General features: G+C 41.9%; 1 protein-coding gene across 1 annotated transcript; it reads right to left on the reverse strand.

Moving 5' to 3' along the window:
* Positions 1 to 3267: 3267 nt before the first annotated feature.
* On the reverse strand, positions 3268 to 10057 carry CBLN4 (cerebellin 4 precursor). Its single transcript, XM_037811724.1, has 3 exons — positions 9735 to 10057; positions 6637 to 6753; positions 3268 to 4496 (listed from the first exon to the last, which is right to left on the reverse strand). The coding sequence occupies exons 1-3, from the start codon at positions 10023 to 10025 to the stop codon at positions 4299 to 4301; spliced, it is 606 nt and encodes a 201-aa protein (XP_037667652.1). The 5' UTR covers positions 10026 to 10057; the 3' UTR covers positions 3268 to 4298.
* Positions 10058 to 21189: the final 11132 nt, after the last annotated feature.

The raw sequence follows: 21189 nt of genomic DNA on the forward strand, positions 1-21189 counted from the left end.
TTTAAGGTACCTAAAAAGCATGGAGGGAAGGAAACAATCTTGTTAAAATACAGATTCCAGTTCAGGAGGTCTGGGCGGTTCTATATTTCCAATAACCCCCCAGGGGATGCCGATGCTACTGGTCCACAGGCCACACTCTGAGTAACAAGGCTTTATGGACAGAGACGGAAGGACTTGCTATTTGACAGAGTCCCTACCAGCAGCATATTACCTGAGAGTGGCTAGAAATGCAGAATCCCAGGTCCCACCCACCATGGACCTATTCATCAGACTCTGCATTTTATCAAGATTCCCAGATGATTCTCATGTACTTTAAAACTTGAAAAGTCCTGACTTAGAAGAAATTCACAAACTCACAAAGAAGTTGGTTTCCATTTCAAAGGTCAGAGATGGCAAAAAAAAAAAAAAAAAAAAAAAAAAAAAAAAAAAAAAAAAAAAACCACTTTGTTTTGGTCCTAAGACATTTAAAACCCACATTAAGGATAGGTCTATATTAAAAGAAAGAGAGTAACCTATTTAGAAGCCAACATCCTAAATCTGCCACCCCTCCACCCCTCCCACCCACAACTCCCACCCACCGCATCAAAGGAAATCTTTTAGGACAGCAGTTCTGTTGCAGCTCCTTAGCTCTGAGCGTGAACGTAGAACTCCCGTTATCTTATGCCATCACCCACTGTTCATCTCTTCTCCATGGTCATGAGGTCAACCAGTTTGGGGACACTGCCATACCCAAGGGACTGCCACCGTTCTGGATACAGGGAGTTTAAACAGTAAAGGTGAATTAATAAAGCCCCAAACCCTCAGTCGGAAGCAGAGTTGGAACCATATTTTTTAGAACTCTGTTGCTCCCTGCCAAGATTCCAGCTTTATTTGATGTTTTGAGAGGTCTGGAAAAGAAAGAGGCCACCACTTCTATACACTCAATACCTAGCAAAGTACATGACACATCATGAGGAAAGTTTAGTCAATGTGGGTTAAAGGTGTTTATTTCATGATTTAAAGCTGTGACTTTCTTAAAAGCAGAGGCCAAAAGAAAGTGTACTGCTATCCAGGTTGTTAGTAAGCAGAAAGAAAGGGGACAAAACCCTAAATGAGAAAAATAAAGAGATAATGAGAACAAAATTGGAATTAGCTCTAGCTTTGATAGTCGGGGTCTCACAGAATCTGGGATCATGGAAAGCCCCCCAGTAGCAGTTAAATCAGTGAGATCATATATACAATCTCTTTATTTCTTTCAGTTTTGTTTTTTGGGGATCCTGTCAGCAGGAAACTGCCTGCTACAGGCAATTGCTTGCATTTGTTGATCAACAGATCAAGGAACAGCCAAAAGAAATAGGAACATCCAGGAAAGAATGGCACTGGTATTGATGAAAGTGGACAGGCCAACAAAAATATTCAGTTTAATTAGCATTTTTGTGGACCTGGCAGTTTCTGAAAACTATCAAGTCATAGAATGTGTAGAGAGTATCTGGCTCCATTGCTGGAGATACTTCTGATACTACTGCCTCCTCCTCTTCAACCTGCCCCACTCTTAACACAATTTTCTTCTCTTCCAAATGCTAACCTGAATATCCTCCATCAGCCCCACTTGCTTCTTTGCTCCTGTTAGGACTTTACATTTTAGTAATGATAGTAAGCTCTTCATTGAGCTCCTGCCATGTGCCAGCCACTCCGCATGTTTTATTCAATCTTCACAACCAACTCTTTCTTGTTGAAAAATAAAATAACTGAAGCTTAGAGGTGAAGGAACCTGCCTGAGGTCACAGAGTCAGTAAGTAGAAGTAGTAGGAGTCTATCCTAGGTCTGCCCCAAACCCATACTTTTCTGGATAAATTGTTTTGTCCCTTGTTAGCTTTTGTTCCCTCACTTCAATCTTCCTTACTTTGGGATTAGCTCCTAAGGCTCTCCTTCTGACTTCTTTAATCAGGCATCTCATGTCCCACCAGGGCCCCGCTGCTCCTGGGACTTTTCTATATTTGATAGTACAGCTTCAGTGCCTTTCCACGCAGATTCCCTCTTGAAGGTTTTGGATGGATTTTGCATTTCAAAATATATACACTGGAGTTTAGGAATTAAAATCAAGCCTTTTGCCAAATTTCTTTTATGTTCTGAAAAACCAAAAATAATAATAATAAAGACAAGCATGAAAGGGTGGCCACAAGTGTGTTTTCAAAAGATATTTCTAGAATGGTCTAATTTGACAATAGACTAACTTTTCATTCACCATCATGGGTGTCTATTGGGAATTCCAATACTCTTGAACAACACTGCCAAAAAAAATGACTAATGGTATATTTATTCAAGCATGATTCACTCCGTTGTAATGACAGACACAAACTCTGGATACAGAGAACCATGTGAAAGCCCACGGGTGGATACATTTACATAGAATCCCACTCACTTGTAGATGAAAGCCCCCTTTATTTTACCTCTGTGCAATATTGCTTTTTACATTATACAATCACAAAGGAGGAAAGGTTTTTGACCGAAATACAGCTGCAGAATAGCTTGTAAGCTAAATGTAGAGGAGCCATTGCCAACACCTCCAGAAAATTCTTTTGGGGGTAGGAGAGTCTTCCTTGTGATGAATGATTATTTTGACTTGGTGATTGGTCACAATTATATTAGAAGACATGCCTGCATTTCCTTCCAAAGGGTCCTGTAACACCTTCTTCACTGCCATTAGGTACAAACGGGGGTTCCCCAAAATTGTTTTAATTGACCAGAAAATTTAGCCAAATCTCCAGACCAGATGACTGTAATAACAGCTTCTACTAAAACATCATCTTAATATTGAGAAAAGAGCAGATTTTTCCCCCCAAAATCTTTGAGTTTGAAATTGTGCCGTTTTACTCACCACCATTTATTCATATACTGAGTAATCTCATGCTATTTGGAGGGACCTCTTTTAACTTAACTTCCAAGCAACAAGTCCTTCTGAAAGGAGAATTTACTAAGTTCATTGATTCTCCTTTGGCAAGCTTGCAACTCCTGGATTTGGACAGATTAAACATAATAATGATTTCCTATACCAATTCAGAGGACATTGCCTGAAAATTCAGAAAGCTTTTCTCAAACTCCAGGAAATAAGAAATAGAAGAGAAAGAGAGAAAGGAAATGAATCATGCAGAATACATATTTCCAAAACCAAAAGGACAAAACAATTCAACTAACATATATTAATCTTTATTCTATAACAGAGACATAAATAATTTTATGAATTCATATGACCCGTACAAAAGACAAAAATAAGATATTGCACTAAGTTTAAATACGGGATATTTGGATTTAATATTAGTTAAACAGATAAATATATACAATTTAAGGAGTTAAGGCAAAACCAGATGATACTTCAAACACAACAGAAGGTTTGAAAAATAGGTATAATTAAAAATGGGAGCATCCCATCTCCAGTTAATAAAGTGGTCATGTCTAAGGAAAAAAATCCCTTAGGTTTTTAATAAAGCAGTTATTATCAATCATGTTAATTAAAGTTGAGCAATAAAGTAGAAGATTTCCTGCGGAGGAGAGCTGTCTGCTGAGAGTTGGGGATTGAGCACTTAGAGCTTGGGTAAGCAATTTTTTCCTCATCAGAATTATGATCTATTCTTCCTATTAGAAAATATAACTTGGAAAATATGACTCTTTCACATATACAATTAAAATACAACTATGAAGCATTCTTTTTTTAATTTTATTTTTTAGGGAAGTCATGTTTCTGATCTCAGAGTCAAGGGCAAATCATTCATTCCCCTGTTTGTAGAGAAGACACAAGCCAGTCACTAAAAACAGTTCCCAGTTACCTTAGGAAAACAAAATAAACTAAATCCAAAAGAATAAAAACACATGTAATCAATATTTCAACACAGTATACAGTTCTTTGGCAGTAATACACAAATCGTTGCTTGAAGTCGGAACTTAGAGTTTTCTAATTCTTAGACCCAGATACCAGTCTTTAAAAAATAAAGAAATAAAATTCCACATCTGCAACGAATTCATTAATTTCAGGAAACTAAATTCACGATAAACCTTGCAGACAGCTTTTAACTGTTACATTTAAGCATAGATAGGTCTTGTCTGCTTTGAGTCCCAATCCAAATATACTGAAACACACACACATAAAAATAATCTGTGAAACTTTGTATTGGTTTGGACAGGCCTAGAATCCTTAAAGAGACTCCATATTCACCCATGAGAAGTCAATAAAAAACATCAATCCAATGATGAAAAAATGATCTTCAAATAACGCAGGGGTGGGCAGCCCCTCACCTGGATAAACATCACGGAGAAAGCAGATTCTATAGGGGGAACACCAGAAAGCCAGAAAATGTGGAATACTGCCAGCCTCCAACCAAATTACCTTTCTCCAGTTTTAGGTAAACCTTATCCTCCTTATCTAGGTAGAGCAGGACTCCATTAGTGGCAGCTTCACGAGTAACGTCTTTGTCCCCAGCAAAGGCAGATATTACCGGTTTTCCATTTAGCATCAGGTTAACCTACAAGAAAAAATGTCACTGAAAAACTGTTGTTAAAGTAAAAACATATTCGGCATCGTGGGATGGAGAACATTTTGTTGACCAAAAGGGGGATGTGAAAGGAAATGAAATAAGCTTAGTGGGCAGAGAGATTCCAAAAGGAGCCGAGCGGTCACTCTGGTGGGCACTCCCACGCACAATATAGACAACCCTTTTTAGGTTCTAATGAATTGGAATAGCTAGCAGTAAATACCTGAAACTATCAAACTACAACCCAGAACCCATGAATCTTGAAGATGATTGTATAAAAATGTAGCTCATGAGGGGTGACAATGTGATTGGGAAAGCCATATGGACCACATTCCCCCTTGTCCAGTGTATGGATGGATGAGTAGAAAAATGGGGACAAAAAAAAAAAAAAGGCACCCAGTGTTCTTTTTCACTTCCATTGTTCTTTTTCACTTTAATTTTTATTCTTATTATTTTTGTGTGTGTGGTAACGAAAATGTTCAAAAATTAATTTTGGTGATGAACACACAACTATATAAGGGTACTGTGAACAACTGAATGTACACTTTGTATGACTGCATGGTGTGTGAATATATCTCAATAAAAATGAATTAAAAAAAACACATTGCAGATAATGAATAACTTCAGAGGATGACAGGTGTGGTAAAATACCCAGAGTTAGGACATACATACCCTTCCTTGCAAATTAGCCAGCTGAGATGGCTAGGCTGAGCTTTATTTTCTCCCATAGGGATTTTCTTAAATGCCTACAAGAGAATACTATCTATAGAAAGCAAACTTGCCCTATGAAAACTGGCCTCCTTTCAGAACATAAATTAAGCTTACTACTTTATTTATTTTTCCACTCAACAGCAATCATTTGATAATGAAGCAAGCCAGTGGCTTCTCAGTGAGTCAATAAAGAAATGAAGTGCCCATTGGCCTGATAAACCCAGCTACAGCAAGGTTCTGCCAACATCCTTGCAGGTGATCGTGCAACTGTGACACGCACCACGCTGAAAAATCATCTGAAATAATGGAGAATATGTATGTGTGTATGTGTAAATTCTTTTTGTTTTCCCTGATAAAAAAAAAAAAAGTCCATTAAAAATAATAATCACTACCACCACTGGAGATTTTAATGGTGGATAATTACCAAATAAGCAATGCAAAATTCTGTTAACTTTCCTCTATGCTATAATTCTGGTTATGCTGTGTCAGACATGACATAAATTTCTAAATCATGTGGCTTGGGAGGAGTTTTTCCATGGAAATAAATTTATTTACTAGATATTCATCCCTCTGAGGTTCAAAATGAGCTTGAATAAATTAAATCTGAGGCTGGTCAATTTATCTATTCACTAGAATATGTAAAAGTGGCAGACGAGTGTGTAATCTGTCCTCTATTTGGACACAGCATGTAAGTATCGGGCATATGCTAAAATGTTTTCCTAGAGTTCCATAGACACATATTTGTGCTATTTGATATTAGCATATATGAATATTATAGGAACTAGCTCCACTGTTGCCTTTTTAGTGTAAGGTCAAGCCCATTACCTGAGAAAGTACAACACAAAATATAGTGTTAAATGTCAAACCGCAACTGATAAGAATTCACTAACATCAAAGTAACGGAAGATAAACCATTTAAAGCCCAAGCATAGCATACACTTTTTAAAAAGTATATTTAACATTCCATTATGTGTTTATTTTTCATGATTAATTTTATCTCATAGTTTGAACAAAGATAGCAAATTTATTGTATTTATCTGTTATGCACTTGCAAAGCTCTGCTAGTCTTACAATGGTTTCCTTACAAGTTCAAATAATTTTTGCATGTTCTTCAAATGAAATCAAGATCTTATAAAGAGATTTCTGTCACTGAATTTTTAGTAAACTATGTTTTTTAAATGTTTGGTAATTATTACGGCAATGACTTCAATAGGTTATTTTTCTATATACCATTTGTCACACATCATAATTTATGTTATAAAGGAGAAAACTGGAAATTAAGTGTTTTAAAAATAATCTATAAAATGCTGTTTATATCTTTACAGGAAAATAAACATTTGGATAAATACTTAAATGCATGACCCACTACAGATAAACATAGCTGTTTGGAGGTAAAAAGAGAAAGGTTCAAAACACATACCTGGATTGTTTGACTCTGGTAGACTTTAATTACATGAAAACTGAAACTGTAAATTCCTTTTCTTGGTGCTACAAAGACAGACTCCAATGTGAAAAAGTTTCCCACATTTACTAGGATCTACAAAAAAAATAAATAGCAAACAACAGTAAGTTATTAAAATATTTTCTTCTGTGGGTAAAATAAGTTTTCTCTTTCCCTTCATTTTTCCTTTTTTCCTTCCTTCCTTCCTTCCTTCCTTCCTTGCATTCTCAATCCACAACTAGCTTAAGAAACCACAGAGAATAAACCATCTATTTCTATTTCTTTCCTCTTTAGTGACTTGGCAAATGGACTTGTTTACTGGAAGGTTCTGCTGTTTGTCAAGTGGTACAGGAAAAAGTAAATTAAATGCTTTGTATTTATGCCTCAATTTCCAGCAAGGCCCAATGGCTGTGGAAACATCTAGGTGGCATGTGAGCACGTATAAATGTTAGCTTTACCTTGAGAGTCAGATAGTAGCATCTGCCATGTGTTTACCCTCCCACTGCCTACAAGCCTTCGCAATGTCCAGAGGTGACGTTTCCAAGCCAGCCAATCGGCATCCATAGACTCTCTGCAGTCATCCCTGGACACATCACACAGAGGCACGGGCACCCCCTCCACCATGTGACATAGCCCATGACACTAAACAGCTGCTACCCAAAGTGATCTGAAAGCCCAGCCCTCCTCTGAGCTTCTGCCAACCTTCTCCTAAGATGCCATGCCATTTTTTCCATTCCTGTGCCATCTAGCCCTTAATTATAATATTTTGGCAATGATTCAGCCCTTGTGAGCTGCCAAAGACTAGACTACGAATAAGGACAGTTTGTGCAGTAGGTGGCCTTCTTGTGTCCCTCCCAGTGTGATCCATTATCCAGCTACCAATCAATTGCTTTTTATTTGAAGTTCAAGAGTCCACACTGAAAAGGGTAAGGATAGATTCGTATCTACTACCCAAGAAAGCAACAATGCATTCTGTATTCCAAGATGTTCAGCCTGGCTCTACTTGCTGATTATGAAATCAACCCTGAACTTCAATAAGCTACTTCTTAAGTTAAATTTGTGACGCTCACATAGTTGAGTCTCTATGAGAGGGAAGGAGAATGGGGGGAGGGTGGACATGTAAAATAGCTACGGTTTCTTCCATTCCTCTCCAAGAAATAAATATATAAGCGGCATTCAAAAGAATCAGATGTCCCTAAAAACATACCATTTCCCATATATCAGTGGCATTCTGCTACTGTCTCTTTTAAACACTGCTTTCTTGACAATATTAATGCCTTTTCAAGCCTCGCCCTAAAAATGTACTATTATGTCTGAATAACACGCAGGAATATAATAATGGTCATGCAGCAGGCTCAACAACTGACTTAAAAGACACGTGCGAGTATAATTTTATTCTGAGATTTCACTTCTTCCCAAAGAAGCATCAGATTTCTTTGACCTGATGATCGATGGTTTTGCAACAACAAGTCACCAGCTGCATAATAATCCCCAACAGAGCTTTACAAAGAATTTTTTTTCAAGTACATTTAAAATAATTTGAAGTGCTTAGGGGGGACTTCCTGATTCAGAGACAAGTAGCATAACTCATTAGCAGTAATGGAAATGGCTGATCAGTGTTGACTGCACATAAGGCTGAATGTTGACTCTACATTGTAATTTGAGCATCCAGGCACACCAAGATTTATAAATAAACGTGTCTTGTCTCTAAGATGCGTCTGCATCATCCCCGAACAGAGGGACAAACCCTTCTTCTCTTCTAATTGACAGAAAGGTCATTGAAAAGACCCTACCATACAGAGGCTAGTGCAAGGTCCAGAGTATTCCAGCACTTAATTAATGCATCCAAACACAAACCAGGGGTGGTGCCAGGCTTCATTTCCATCAAGATGGAAAATACTGCACCAAAACCCCAAAGGGGCCACTTAATTCTTTTAAAATTATAGCTATCCAACAGTAAGCCCCCAAGAGGCATTCTCTGCCTTTGGCCAGCTACAGAATGCATTCATTATACAGGAAGAATTAAACAAGGAGCACAAATGCCACCTCACCCCTTCCCTGGAACTTCCTGGAACATCACTTAACCTGTGCTCCTGCACATGTGGCTTTGGATCCAACTGTGATCTGTGACTCTGGAATTAAAAACAGACCCTGGGTGCTGTTGAGGTTGAAATTGAAACCCCGGGGCCAGGTGTCTTCTTAAGATTCCTCGCTAAGGCTGAGTGGATATCCTGGGATTTCATCACAACAAACCCCAGAGCTCTGGGTCTGCTAAACAGAAGCCGCTGCCCTCTCCAGGTCCTCTCCCACTCCCTGCCCTCAACACCCAAATCTGTCTTTCTTCCCGCAATTTGCAATTCCCTGAGAGGACAGGAGCCCCGGAAGGGAGAACCGAGCCGGCTCCCCAGGGCTTCCCTATGGGAGCTCAGCGCAGTTGCCCAATTCCTTCTCCTCTTCTCAGCAACTTTCCTCCAAGTACTGGAGGAAGGATTTCGCCGTCCTGCGAAGCAGCTGCGGCGGCGCCTGGAACGAGTAGGGGCCCCTGGCAGCGGCAAGGCGGCGAGATCTGACCTGCGGCCCCCGCCCTCCACCCTCTTCGGCCGCCTGCGGGATCTCTGCAGAGCTTGGAAGCCTTGGAGCTCTTTTCGGAGGAAGTTTCTCCACCAGGGAGAAGCAAGTCAAACATTTATGGGGCGTCCGGGAGGGTCTTGCGGGAACAGCCTCGGCGGCACCTTGCAGAGCCATCGGGAGCCTGGCCAAGCTCTGGCCAGGTGATTTCCAGGTCTCGGGACCAGACTCCCTTGAGCTCCTGGGGACCTGTTGCTGTTAAACTTGTCCTGAGCTCTCGCTCCCGGCTCTGCGCTCCCGGCCTCTCCCCCACCGCCCAGCAGCCAGGAGGCAACAGGGACTGGGCGGACATCAGAAGTTTCAGACCCAGACGTGTTTGGGGAAGCGAATATCTAAATGATCCTCCACATCCCAATCCGACCACCTTAGCTTGAGCCGGCAGCCCCGGTCCGAGCTGCGGGAATACCGCCCCCCACCCGCCCGGCACCCCTCACCCCTCCGAGTCTGACCTGATCAAAGTAAATGATGCGCGTCTTGTTGCTCATCTCGGAAGGCTCGTGGTTGGTGCTCCGCACGGCCGAGAAGGCGACCTTGGAGTTGGCCGCCCGGACCGAGATCCCCAAAGGGGAGGAAGACGAGCCCTTGGAGTCCGTGGCCGGGTTCGAGTCGCACACCACCAGACACTTGCCCTCCAGCACGATGGGCTCCGTATCGTTCTGCGCCCAGACGGGCAGCCCCTGCAGCGTGAGGGCCAGCAGCACGGCCGGCACCGCGGACAGCGCCCGGAGCCCCGCGCCCATGGTGAGCCGCGTGGGCAGCCGCAGCCGCCTGACGCTCCCGCTCGCCCGCGTCGCCTCCTACCCCCGGACCCCGGCGCTCGCGAAGACGCCGGTGGCTAGACCTACAGCGCTTCAGGAGCGGCGGCGGCGGCGCGCACACTTCCTCCAATTCTGTGGTTTGAAGTCAAAGTCTCCCCTCGCGCTCTTCTGGCTGGCTCGGTTACCTTTGTCTTTTAAGGAGCTCATGCAGAACCCCCTACTCCACCCTCCTCCGCTCAAGAATCAGCCCTCTCTGGGGCCTCTGCATCCATCTTTGTTCCTAGACATCTAAAAATCACCAAATTCTCGCATTTACACCTAAAAGGGAAAAATAATAATAAATTCTCACCCCAAACCCAAACCCCCCCAGGTGAGCCACCGACACGGAAGAACAGAGGGGTCTCAAACAGGAGCCACAAGGGGGACGAGTGCCAAGCGGTGCCGCGGTCGGTCCAGTCCGAGTCCGCTTTACCGCAGGGACCGACGAATTACAGAGGCAGGTGTTTCCGGGACTGCGAAGAACGCGAGGCTGTGTTCATGGCCAGGAAGCAAGTGACTTCCACTCTGTCTTGGTCAAAAATTCTCCAAAGATTGGTGTCACTCGGACGGAGGCAAGGGCTAACCGAGCCCCCACAATGAAAGCACAAATCCGCGGAGTCAGCTCCAGGGCTCGGGGCGCAGGGTGGCTCGGCCAGCGGGTCCTCTCCTACCTCTGCCGCACGCTCCCAGTCCCCGCGCACAACTTTCTCCTTCCTTGCGCAGCCGGAAGAGCGCAAAGCCGGCACACGCGCTCTATTTATAGGAGAGCCTGTCCGGCTGGGGTTGGCTTCTGGCTCAACGCCTTGGCTCCGGGGAAAGGGGGAGAAGGCGTCCGGTGACCCCGGCGGAGCCGCTCCAGCCTGGGGTTTAACGCACCCGGGAGAGAGCCGGGGCGCACAGCGCGGCTGGCTGCCAAGGTCCGAGGCGCCTCTGCCCGCGAGGAGCGCGCGGCGCCGAGGTGCGTGCCCAAAGACAGGCGCCCACAGCCCTGCGCTTGCCCCAGCTCGGCGCCTGCTCTCCCTCCCCCTCCTCCGTCCGGCCCGCGGAGGGGGCTGCGGCTTCCCTGGCCCCTCCCCAGCGCGGGACTCGGCCGTGGAGCGCCCTCCGAGCGGAGCGTGGCGCTGCCAGCCGCGGCTGCCGAGATGGCTGGGCGGAGGCGGCCCCGCGTGGGGCGCTGCCGGGACCTGGGGACCCGCCGGCGTCAGGACCGCTCCTGGCCGCGAGCCCGCCCCACCGAGCCTTCGGGCCTGGCGAGCTCGGGGAAGCCTCGGGGCGGACTGGAGAGGCTGGGGACCGCTGGGAGGAGGCGCGTGATGCTGTCTGCTCCGGGAAGACGAGCGCAGAAGCCGCAAGGTCCCGCCCTTCCACCCACAGGGGATTCCACCCCGGGAACGGCCAGAAAAAGAGTGAGAGAGGGAGCTGATTCAGCAAGAATAAGTCCTCCGAAATCGTACCCCTAAAATAAGCCAACCCTGCTCCTGAGAATACGGCACCTCCCCACCCCACCCCCGTGGTTTGTCTCTACCTCCTGTGGGCTGCGTGAACTTGGCCGAGTCACTTATTCTAAGAGGGCTGGACTCCACCAAGGTCCTCATCAGCTCTCGAGATCTGTGATTTGGGGGAGTCTCATCACTACCCTGACAAATTCCTTCTACACTTTCTAGCTGCCAGAGGGCTGGTGGTGTTATCTTCAATCAGCCCAGCATCCCCATCAGCTCGGGCAGAAAGAAAGCAGAAGCTCATAGAGGTATATTGAATAATCATTGTTTGTGAGCTAGGTCTCCAGGATGAATGGCTCCCTTTTCCTGAAGGAAGGGCATCTTCTTTAGCGTGGTGTTCAAGACCCTCCACCACAGAAGCCAGACCTGCACCCCCACCCCCCACCCCACCCCCCAGTCTCCTTCCTTCATATAGCTCTTGAGGCAGGGCCAGGTATTTAGCCAAAGGCACCCAGCGGCATTTCCAATTGTTAAAATAGGAGCTACTCCCAGTGGTTGGTAATCCCCCACCTCCACCTCTCCTTGCCTATGATTTGGCAACTAAAGAGTTGATGCCTGAGGGCAAATGGAGCTCCAGAGGGACCAACATCGGTTCTGATTGGCAGGTGTCAGTGCCGTCCTCTTGGTCATAACATTGAATTTCACTAATCTAGGCTGCAACCAGGCCAGGGGAATTGCTTCTGAGGAAGGCCACCATCTCACCAGCACTGATGCCCTACCTGGCCTTGCATCTCACCTGAGCCCTCGCTGTACTTTGTAACTCTCCTTGGCCTTTTATCACAGTCTGCTTCAAAAACAGCTACAATTTCCTCTCATTTGATGATAACTTTTGAGGACAGGGACTGGATCTAATTTGATTCCTCTTTTTCTCCTGTAGGGTTGAGAACTCTGCTTCTTTTTCTTTGACAGCTAGTCCATAGCTAAGACCTGGGCTGTTCAATTTCAGGCTGGGGAGACTTTGAGAGAAAGGTTCTGTGGACTAGAGAATTGTTAAATGAGCAATAAACTATCTTCCTATCAACCGCAATATATGTTCTCTGCATTCTTTTCTTCCCCCAGACATCTAACTTCTTGAAAGAACTCAGATTTAAAGAAACTTCCTCCCTCCCTCCTTTGTCTCCCACCAGAAGTACTCATTTTGTAGCTCCCAAACCTAGCAGAGAGACCATATTGAGGACTCAGTAATTGACTGTGGAGTGACTGAATACTTCCAAATAGAATGTAATTATCAGTCATTCACCTTATAGTATAAACTGGTTTAAGCTAATCTCTCAGAAAAAAAATTAAATTTAAAGCCTTCTAGGTAATTGGAGTTAAAAGTCTTGTTTCCTTGCTAAAGGATGTTCCCCGACTCAGGGTATTCAGAGGGTATGAAACTTGACATTTTCTGTCAACTCCTGCTAAGAGAAGCTATCTGACATTGTAAAGCACATGGTCCTGTCTCCTTTGGCCTCCACTGCTGACTGGACAAGGATAGCGCCTTAGTTCCAGGGCTGCTGATTCATTCAACATTAGAAGCCCTGAGGTGGAAACAAGAAATGGAAACAACCTAAATATCCTACATCAGAGGAGTGGATAAACAAAATGTGGTACACACACATGGTGGAATACCACATGGCAGTGAGAAGGAACAAGGTTGTGAAGCAAATGACGACATGGATGAAACTTGAGGACATAACGTTGAGTGAAATAAGTCAGATACAAAAGGAGAGACATAGTCTGTTACCCACTAATGCGAACTCTGTGAAAAATGTAAAGCAAGTGTCTTATATTGTAGAATATTGGGGACCTAGAGATAGCAGCTAGTGAAGGGGGAACGATAATCTAATAAGAACAGATAAGATATTGAGGGTAATTTTAATGATATGGGAATGTTCAGAAATGACTATGGTTCATTAATTTTCTTGTGGTATGGCATGAGCATATTGGAAGCAATGAAGTTATTTCAGGATAATTGTATTTCCTATTCCTTTGTTTTGTTTGGAAATGTTTTTGGGTTTTTTTGGTGTTTGTTTTTTGTTTTTTTGCTAAAGTCAAAAAAAAAAAAAGAAGAAGAAGAAGCAGCCCATGACTGCATTCTGACCAGCCAGATGAGCTGGGGCTGCCAGATTTTCTTTAAGACATGAATAGGACAGTGAAATGGCTTCTAGCAAGCACTAGGTGCTGCTGAGAAAAGGTCTGAGAACAGTCATGGCCATTTAGGGGCTGTGTGTGAGCTGAAGCCAGGATTGGCCACACTTGTAGACAGAAGCGAATTCTGGTGACTGTGCACTTCTGAGGGAGAAAGGGAGGGAAGAGTGAATCTCCTGCTCCTAACTCCTACTTGCAAGAGGTCCAGCAACAGTTTTTTCTGACCTTAGGTGTCTTGAGAGCCTCCAGTATCCTTGCCAAAAAAAAAAAAAAAAATTTTGGCTTGGGCTACTTTTATTAACCTACTGTTCCTTGACATCCAGAATCCTCATTAGAACATTCCCAGAAACCATATTTTATAAGGACATGCCTCCCCTGCCAAACGGCATCAATGCATCCAATCCCTGCCTGTGGGAAATGTTTCTCAGGCATTTTGGGAAAGGAGGCATCATCTGCTCCCTACCCTCTACTCCAGCACTAGCTTTCCCAGGAGAAAAGAAACAGAATCATGTCCAAGTTTCTTTCAAGCCACAGGCCTGTTTAATTTTTTTCAGCTGAAAAAATGTGCTATTAAAAAACTTCATATTGACCCAAAGGTTTCCCTTTTCTGAGATTCCCAGACTGAATTTGATGCCTGGGAATCTTGTTACTAGCCCTTTAGAGATGAGGAGGCAAGGATGCATTCCACTCCTCTAGAGTGGAGCTCAACTTCAAAGTAAATTAGAATCCGAACCGGTCTTGCATCGGAAAGCAGTAATACTCCTGTGGTGTTTAAATTACATGAGTGCTTGTCTGACCATCCCTCAGAGAAACCAGATTTCAAGCAAGTCCCAAACGGTATGGACCCATGAGCAATTTTCTGTTTCTGAAGAAAACATATCTAAGAAGACGAAGATAGATACATAAGGTATTCAGCTCTAAGGACCTCGCCTGAAAAATAACCCTGTGATTGAATGAAAGAAGACTCTATACATCATTTAGCAGACACAGCCGCGGATTAGTAGTGCAGAAGGTAGAAAACCGGGAGACAGAGAGAATAGCTGCGAGGTTTGCATCATACCCAGATCAAAGTCTGTTGAGTCGCTTAATTACCCTTTGCTCTCTACAGTGAAACTTATCCACCCAAGCAAACATTATTCTTCAAGGGAGGATAAGTAGCTTAAGGAGGAAAGACTCTGTGAACAACCAATATATCAGTACTGGAAAGTTCCAGAGCTTTGTTGAGTACACCCTCAATGCTTTGCCTGGAGACAAATCACTGACTTATTTTGTATGAAGATGGTATTAGTGGGGAAAAGAGATAAAGAGCAGGGGTAATGCTTCATTTTTTATATTGATTTCAGAAGTTACCATTTGTTTGAAGCAGTTTCTCCATAGGTTTCATTCGTTCACCACACTGCCCAGCAAGGTATGTGTCTAAGACATCAGGAATTGGTAAAACTTCTTGATTATGGTCACCAACCATAATTTTGTTGTCCCTTTTCCTTTAATAGCTTGTGCTTGTTAGGGTCACTCTATTTATCATGATTATTTGGAGTTGTTGATTTATTTGTTGTGTTCTCCTTGGACTATCTGCTCCTTGGGAGCACAGAATTTGGTAGGTGGTCGGCACTCCAGGAAAAAGTTTATTGAATAACGTAACTTATCATGTCCTTATTTCTCATTGCGGAAATAAAATATCATATATTCACTATGATCGAAGTATGAAATTAAAAGTGAATTTCTTTTAGAAATTGTTTGGGGTTTGAAATATTTAGTCCACTGGTAACTATTTGAATTACAAAGGGGATTTATTGGAAGGATGCCTGATACTTACATATTTTGCAGAGTCGAAGGCAAAGAGGAGCCTCAGGAATGGAATGAAACCTTGTGAGTTACCCAAAGCCTTGCCTCGGCTGCCTGCCCCTCGCAGCTCTCTCTCCCTCTCCTCCCCACCCTTCTCTCTCCTTTCTCTCTATTTCCCTCTTCCTCACCCTGTCCCCGTGCCCCTCTCTCAACCTGGCACCTCAGCATTATTCTTTTGCTCACTTCTAGCTTTCCAATCTAGATTTCTAGAAAGGTGGTGCAAGCGATATTGTATGATTTTATTGTATGATTCCACATTAATTCTCTGTAAGTGCATACAGATTGGTAAATATTTGAATAAGCAGACAAGAAAAAAAAAAGAAAAGTTAGATAGCAAACTGTCAGCTATAAAGGAGTAGGTTAGAGGGAAGGAAACAGCAGTAATTTTTTGTTTGCTTTTTTTAGGGCATTCATCCTAGCCTTTGGGACTTTGGTGGAGTCAAAAATCAAATTACACCCAATTCTCAATTACTATAGAAAATGAGGAAGGGTAAAAATAAAGGCTTTCTGAGTGGCCTTTTAAAAAAATTTCCAAAGGAGAATAGTTTTTAATCAAAAAAAAAAAAAAAACAAACCTGACCCCCCTCCTCTGCAAAAAAGTCATACATTATAGCAGAGCACAAGTAAAAAGTGAAAATGTTTAATGCTTATATCCAGAGATGTCCAACATTATCATAATGAGGTTTTTTTTCACATATGTATATATACCCAAGTGCATATAATTATAATTATACTACATGTATAGTATTTATAACTTTTTTCCAAATTAAAAACATATTAGAACCAAATAAAAACCTGTCTTTTCCTGTCTATAGGTACACACTGTCATTATTTTTAATCATTGTTCTAGTCTAGACCATTATATGGGTGTATCCCATATCACTTAGCCAATTTCTTATCTGGAAACATCAGTCATTTCCAGCTTGGCTGTTATGAACAATCCTTCTAAAAAATTTTTTTTTAATGTTCCTATATCAGGAAGTTGTTTAATTTCATATAAATTAGAAATACTTGCTTTAGTGTGTGGATTTTTATCATTTAGCAAAGTTTATATGCTCTTTATAACTATGAGCTGTATCTCCTTCTCCCTGGATTACTACAGTGGCCTCAGAACTAGTCTCCCTGCCTTGGTCCCCTCTATTCCATCCTCTCCATGTCGGCATCAATCAGCATTTAAAAGAAATGCAGATCATCCTCCTTTCAATCCCTCAGTAACTTCCTAATGCTTACAAAATAAATTTCATGACCCTAAGAGACAGCAATTGCTTCTTAGCTCAGGAAGTAGGATACATGCATTGTTTCATTTACTCCTTACGTACATCCTGTTGAGTACAAAGCAGAGCCCCCATTTCTATAGGTAAAGAAACTGGAATATAAAGTGGCTTATTAATTTTACTTTCAATGTTTCTTTATTATTTGAATTGTCATGGTAAGCATATATTACATTATTATTCAATTTAAAATAAATTATAAAAACATAAAGGAAAAGGGTTCTGGGCAGACCAACCAAAAGAAATCCACTACATTAACTTTTTTCCCCATCATATAAACTTAAAATTTGGAGAGAAAAAAAAAAGAAACTAACATTGTTTCTCATAAGTGATACCAATTAAATAGCAATTTCTCTTCTTTTGTTATATTGATTCAACTCTAAAATATCATTCACTCAGAGTCTAGGAAGATGCCCAGACATGAAAAGCCTCACAGGATACATTTAAGAAAAAAAACTACATTGTAACTGGCATAGTTGGTGAATAGTATCAAATCTTCCGAATATATTTGATTCAACTTGGTCCTTTATATACTGTATAAGCATCAAGAAAGCCCTAGCTCATAAACACACTCATAAAAGTAGGAATAGATGGGAACTTTCTCAACATGATAGAGGCCATTCATGAAAAACCCACAGCTAATATCATACTCAATGGTAAAAGACTTCAAGCTTTCCCCCACAGATCAGGAACAAGACAAGGGTACCCACTGTCACCACTGCTATTCAATACTGTACTGGAAGTTCTTGCCAGAGCCATTAGGCAAGAAAAAGAAAAAAATATTTATCCAGATTGGAAAGGAAGAAGTAAAACTATCTATATTTGCAGACAATGCAATCTTATGTAGAGAGAATCCAAAGGAATCCACAAGAAAATCATTAGACCTAATAAATGAATTCAGCAAAATGGCAGGGTACAAGATCAACATGCAAAAAACAGTTGTGCTCTCACACTAGCAATGAACAATCTGAAGAGGAAATTAAGAAGACATTTCCATTTACAATAGCATCTAAAAGAATAAAACAGCAAGGAATAAATTTAACTAAGGATACAAAAGACTTGTACACTGAAAACTACAAAGGACTGCTGAAAGAAATTAAAGAAAACCTAAATAAACGTGAATGGATTAGAAGAGTTAACATTCTTAATATGTCAATATTACCCAAAGCAATATACAAATTCAATGTAATCCCTATTAAAATTTCAGCAGCCTTTTTTTCAGAAATGGGAAAACTGATCCTCAAATTTATGTGGAACTGCAAAGGGCCCTGAATAGCTAAAACAATCTTGGAAAAGAAAATAAGGATTGGAGGTCTCACATTTCCTAACTTCAAATTGTATTGCAAATCAATGGTAATCAAACAGTGTGGTATTGGCAAAAGGATGGAAAATAGATCAGGGAAAAGAATTGGAAGCCCAGAAATAGACCCACACATCTATGGCCAATTGATTTTTAACAAGGGTACTAAGTACATGCAACAGGGAAAGAATGGTTTCTTCAACAAATGGTGTTGGGGAAACTGGCCATCCACATGCAGAAAGATGTAGTTAGACTCCCTACCTCCCACCACATACAAAATCAGCTCAAAATGGATGAAGGAACTAAATATAAGAGCTGAAACTATAAAACTCTTGGAAGATAGCATAGGGGCAAATCATGACCTGGGATTTGGCAATGGATTCTTAGATTTGACACCAAAAGCACAAGCAACAAGAGAAACAATAGACAAATTTTATTTCATCAAAATTCAAAAATGTTGTGCTACAAAGGAAATTATCAAGAAAGTGAAAAGACAATTACAGAATGGGAGAAAATAGTTTCAAACCATAAGTCAGATAAGAGTTGACTATCCAGAATATATAAATAACTTCTACAACTTAACAGAAGGACAAACAATCCAATTAGAATGTGCAAAGGACTTGAGTAGAAATTTTCCAAAGATATAAAATGACCAATAAACACATGAGAAGATGCGCAACATCACTAGCCATTAGAGAAATGCAAATCAAAACCACAAAGAGATAACACTTCACCCACAAGGATGGCTATTTTTAAAAAAAGAAAATAATAGGTGTTAGGATGCAGAGAAATTGGAACTCTAGTACATTGTTAGTGGGAAAGTAAAATGGTGCAGCCACTGTGGAAAGCAATGGATAGTTTCTCAAAAATTTAAATATATAATTACCACTTGATTTGGAAATCCCACTTCTAGGAATATACCCAAAGAGAGTGAAAACAGGGTTGCAAACAGATGCTTGTCCACCAATGTATATAGCAACATTATTCACAATAGCCAAAAGCTGGAAACAACCCAAATGTCCACCAACAAATGAATGGACAAACAAAATGTGGTAGATACACACAATGGAATATTATTTGGCCATAATAAAAAATGAAGTTATGAGCCATGCTGCAACATGGAAGAACCTTGAAAATATGCTCAGTGAAATAAGCAAGACGTATTAGGACAAAAAAAAAAAAAAAAACTGTATGATATCACTTTTAATAGATGACTAAAACTAGCAAATTTGCAGAGAGAGCAGATTAAAGGTTACCAGAGGATGGGGAAGGGCGAAGGGGGGAAAGAGGGAAATGGGGAGTGTGTGTTTGTAATACTAAAACAAAAATGTGGCAAAATGTTGAAATTTGTGGGTATCTGTGTATCTGGGGAGGGTTGTAGGTTGGAGATCTCTGATGAGTTTTGTATTATTTTTGCAACTTTACTGTAAGTTTGAAATGATTTCAAAATAAAAAGTTTAAAAAAAATGAAGAAGAAAATAAAAGTGGGATGCTCATATTCTGTGGTATATGCAGGAAGGTCCAAATGCAGGGTCCAAACCAATGGTTCCTAAGGGTAAGAGGCAGATGAGAGGCTGATTACACATGCAGAGTCTCTGGTACTATTCTGAAATGGTGGGTGTGGCCATGAATTGTGAATCTCTTTTGTTAACGGGAACCCGGGTGAATCTGAAGCCACTGGTTCTCTGACAGTCCGATCTTGTAGTTGCAGCTGCCTGGGTGCCCCCACCAAGGTCCAATTTACAGCCAAGCTAGAGAAACTGATCAGCCCTGTGGTTAAAAACAGGGTATTTAAAGTCAGCCCCACCTCCTACTAGCTTGATGAGCATGGAGCAAGTTACAAACCTTCCATCAGCTTGGAAAATTACAGTCATAAAAATAATGTCCAGTCCACAGTGTGCTGTGAGGATTGAATGAGGAGATGTTAGCAGGGTACTTAGCACAGTGCCTGGCACACTGGGGATGCTCAGATAAGAGCAGCGATTGTTACCATTAATTGATGAAATCAACTAATGGTTAACACTGAGCAACACACCGCAGTACCCTGGGCCAAGATCCATCAACTGCTGGTGAGCAGTGGCCACACCTTAACCTCACAGATACTAAAATGGATGACAAAGAAACTTGCCCAAATACGAAAGAGAATCAAGGTTCAGACACCCATAGAGACAATAATCAAAGTCAAGTTTGAAGGGGAAGTTATAGCTGTTGATGAGTCCTGACTTCTAGAATGATGGAGCTGAAGTGAGTTCATCTCCAAGAACTCTGCATGGCTAAAGCTCTTGAATGAAATGAAAGCACCAGGCAGGTTTGTGAGCTTCCTGCAGGGGAAGGCCAAAGGTTTAATCCCTCCACCCCACTCTCTTAATAATTGGGGCAGGTCATTAAGAATATATGAAAGAATCATATAGTCAGAATAGGTGGATTCTCCAAAGTGGGATTTATAAAGAAAGTCAAAAACATTGAGTCAGAAATAGTTACCAGAGTACAGAGGAATCAGAAAGCCAGGTAGGGATGGAACTAAAAAATGGCAGCTGTTAAATACTTGGGATGCTAAAGCCTGACAGAGGTATCTTAAGGGACTGGTATTCCAACTACTAATTTGGCAGCTGGTATGTCCAAGATGCTTTTAACTTTCCTGAGTTTACATTTTGAGTTTTGCAGGGAACAGAGGAAACAACTTCAATCCAACAGTTAGCTCTCCTTGCCAAACGGTCAACGAGACCTGCCCCAGGTGAGCCTGAGATGGGAAGCGTGAATCTGTTCTGCAGCCGATAGTGTCAAATCCCATTGCCCCTCAGTTATGAGCATCTTGCATCTCTAGGTGTGATTCTAGTGTTTAAAGAGAAGTATTTTTCTACAACATGGCCACTAAACGTGAGCCAACCACTTAATCCGGTGTGCGCCTGAAGAAACATCTGTTTCAACCCTGAAGGAAAAACTGTTTGTGTTGGGTTCCCTGAGAACTGGTGTGTCAGATGCCATGGTGAGAATTCCAGAAGGACTTTCAAGGGTCAGTTTGACTATGGACAATTTCCCCCCTTATGCACTAACTTTAGAAT

This window comes from Choloepus didactylus, chromosome 19 (genome assembly GCF_015220235.1).
Source record: "Choloepus didactylus isolate mChoDid1 chromosome 19, mChoDid1.pri, whole genome shotgun sequence".
Lineage (NCBI taxonomy): Eukaryota > Metazoa > Chordata > Mammalia > Pilosa > Megalonychidae > Choloepus > Choloepus didactylus.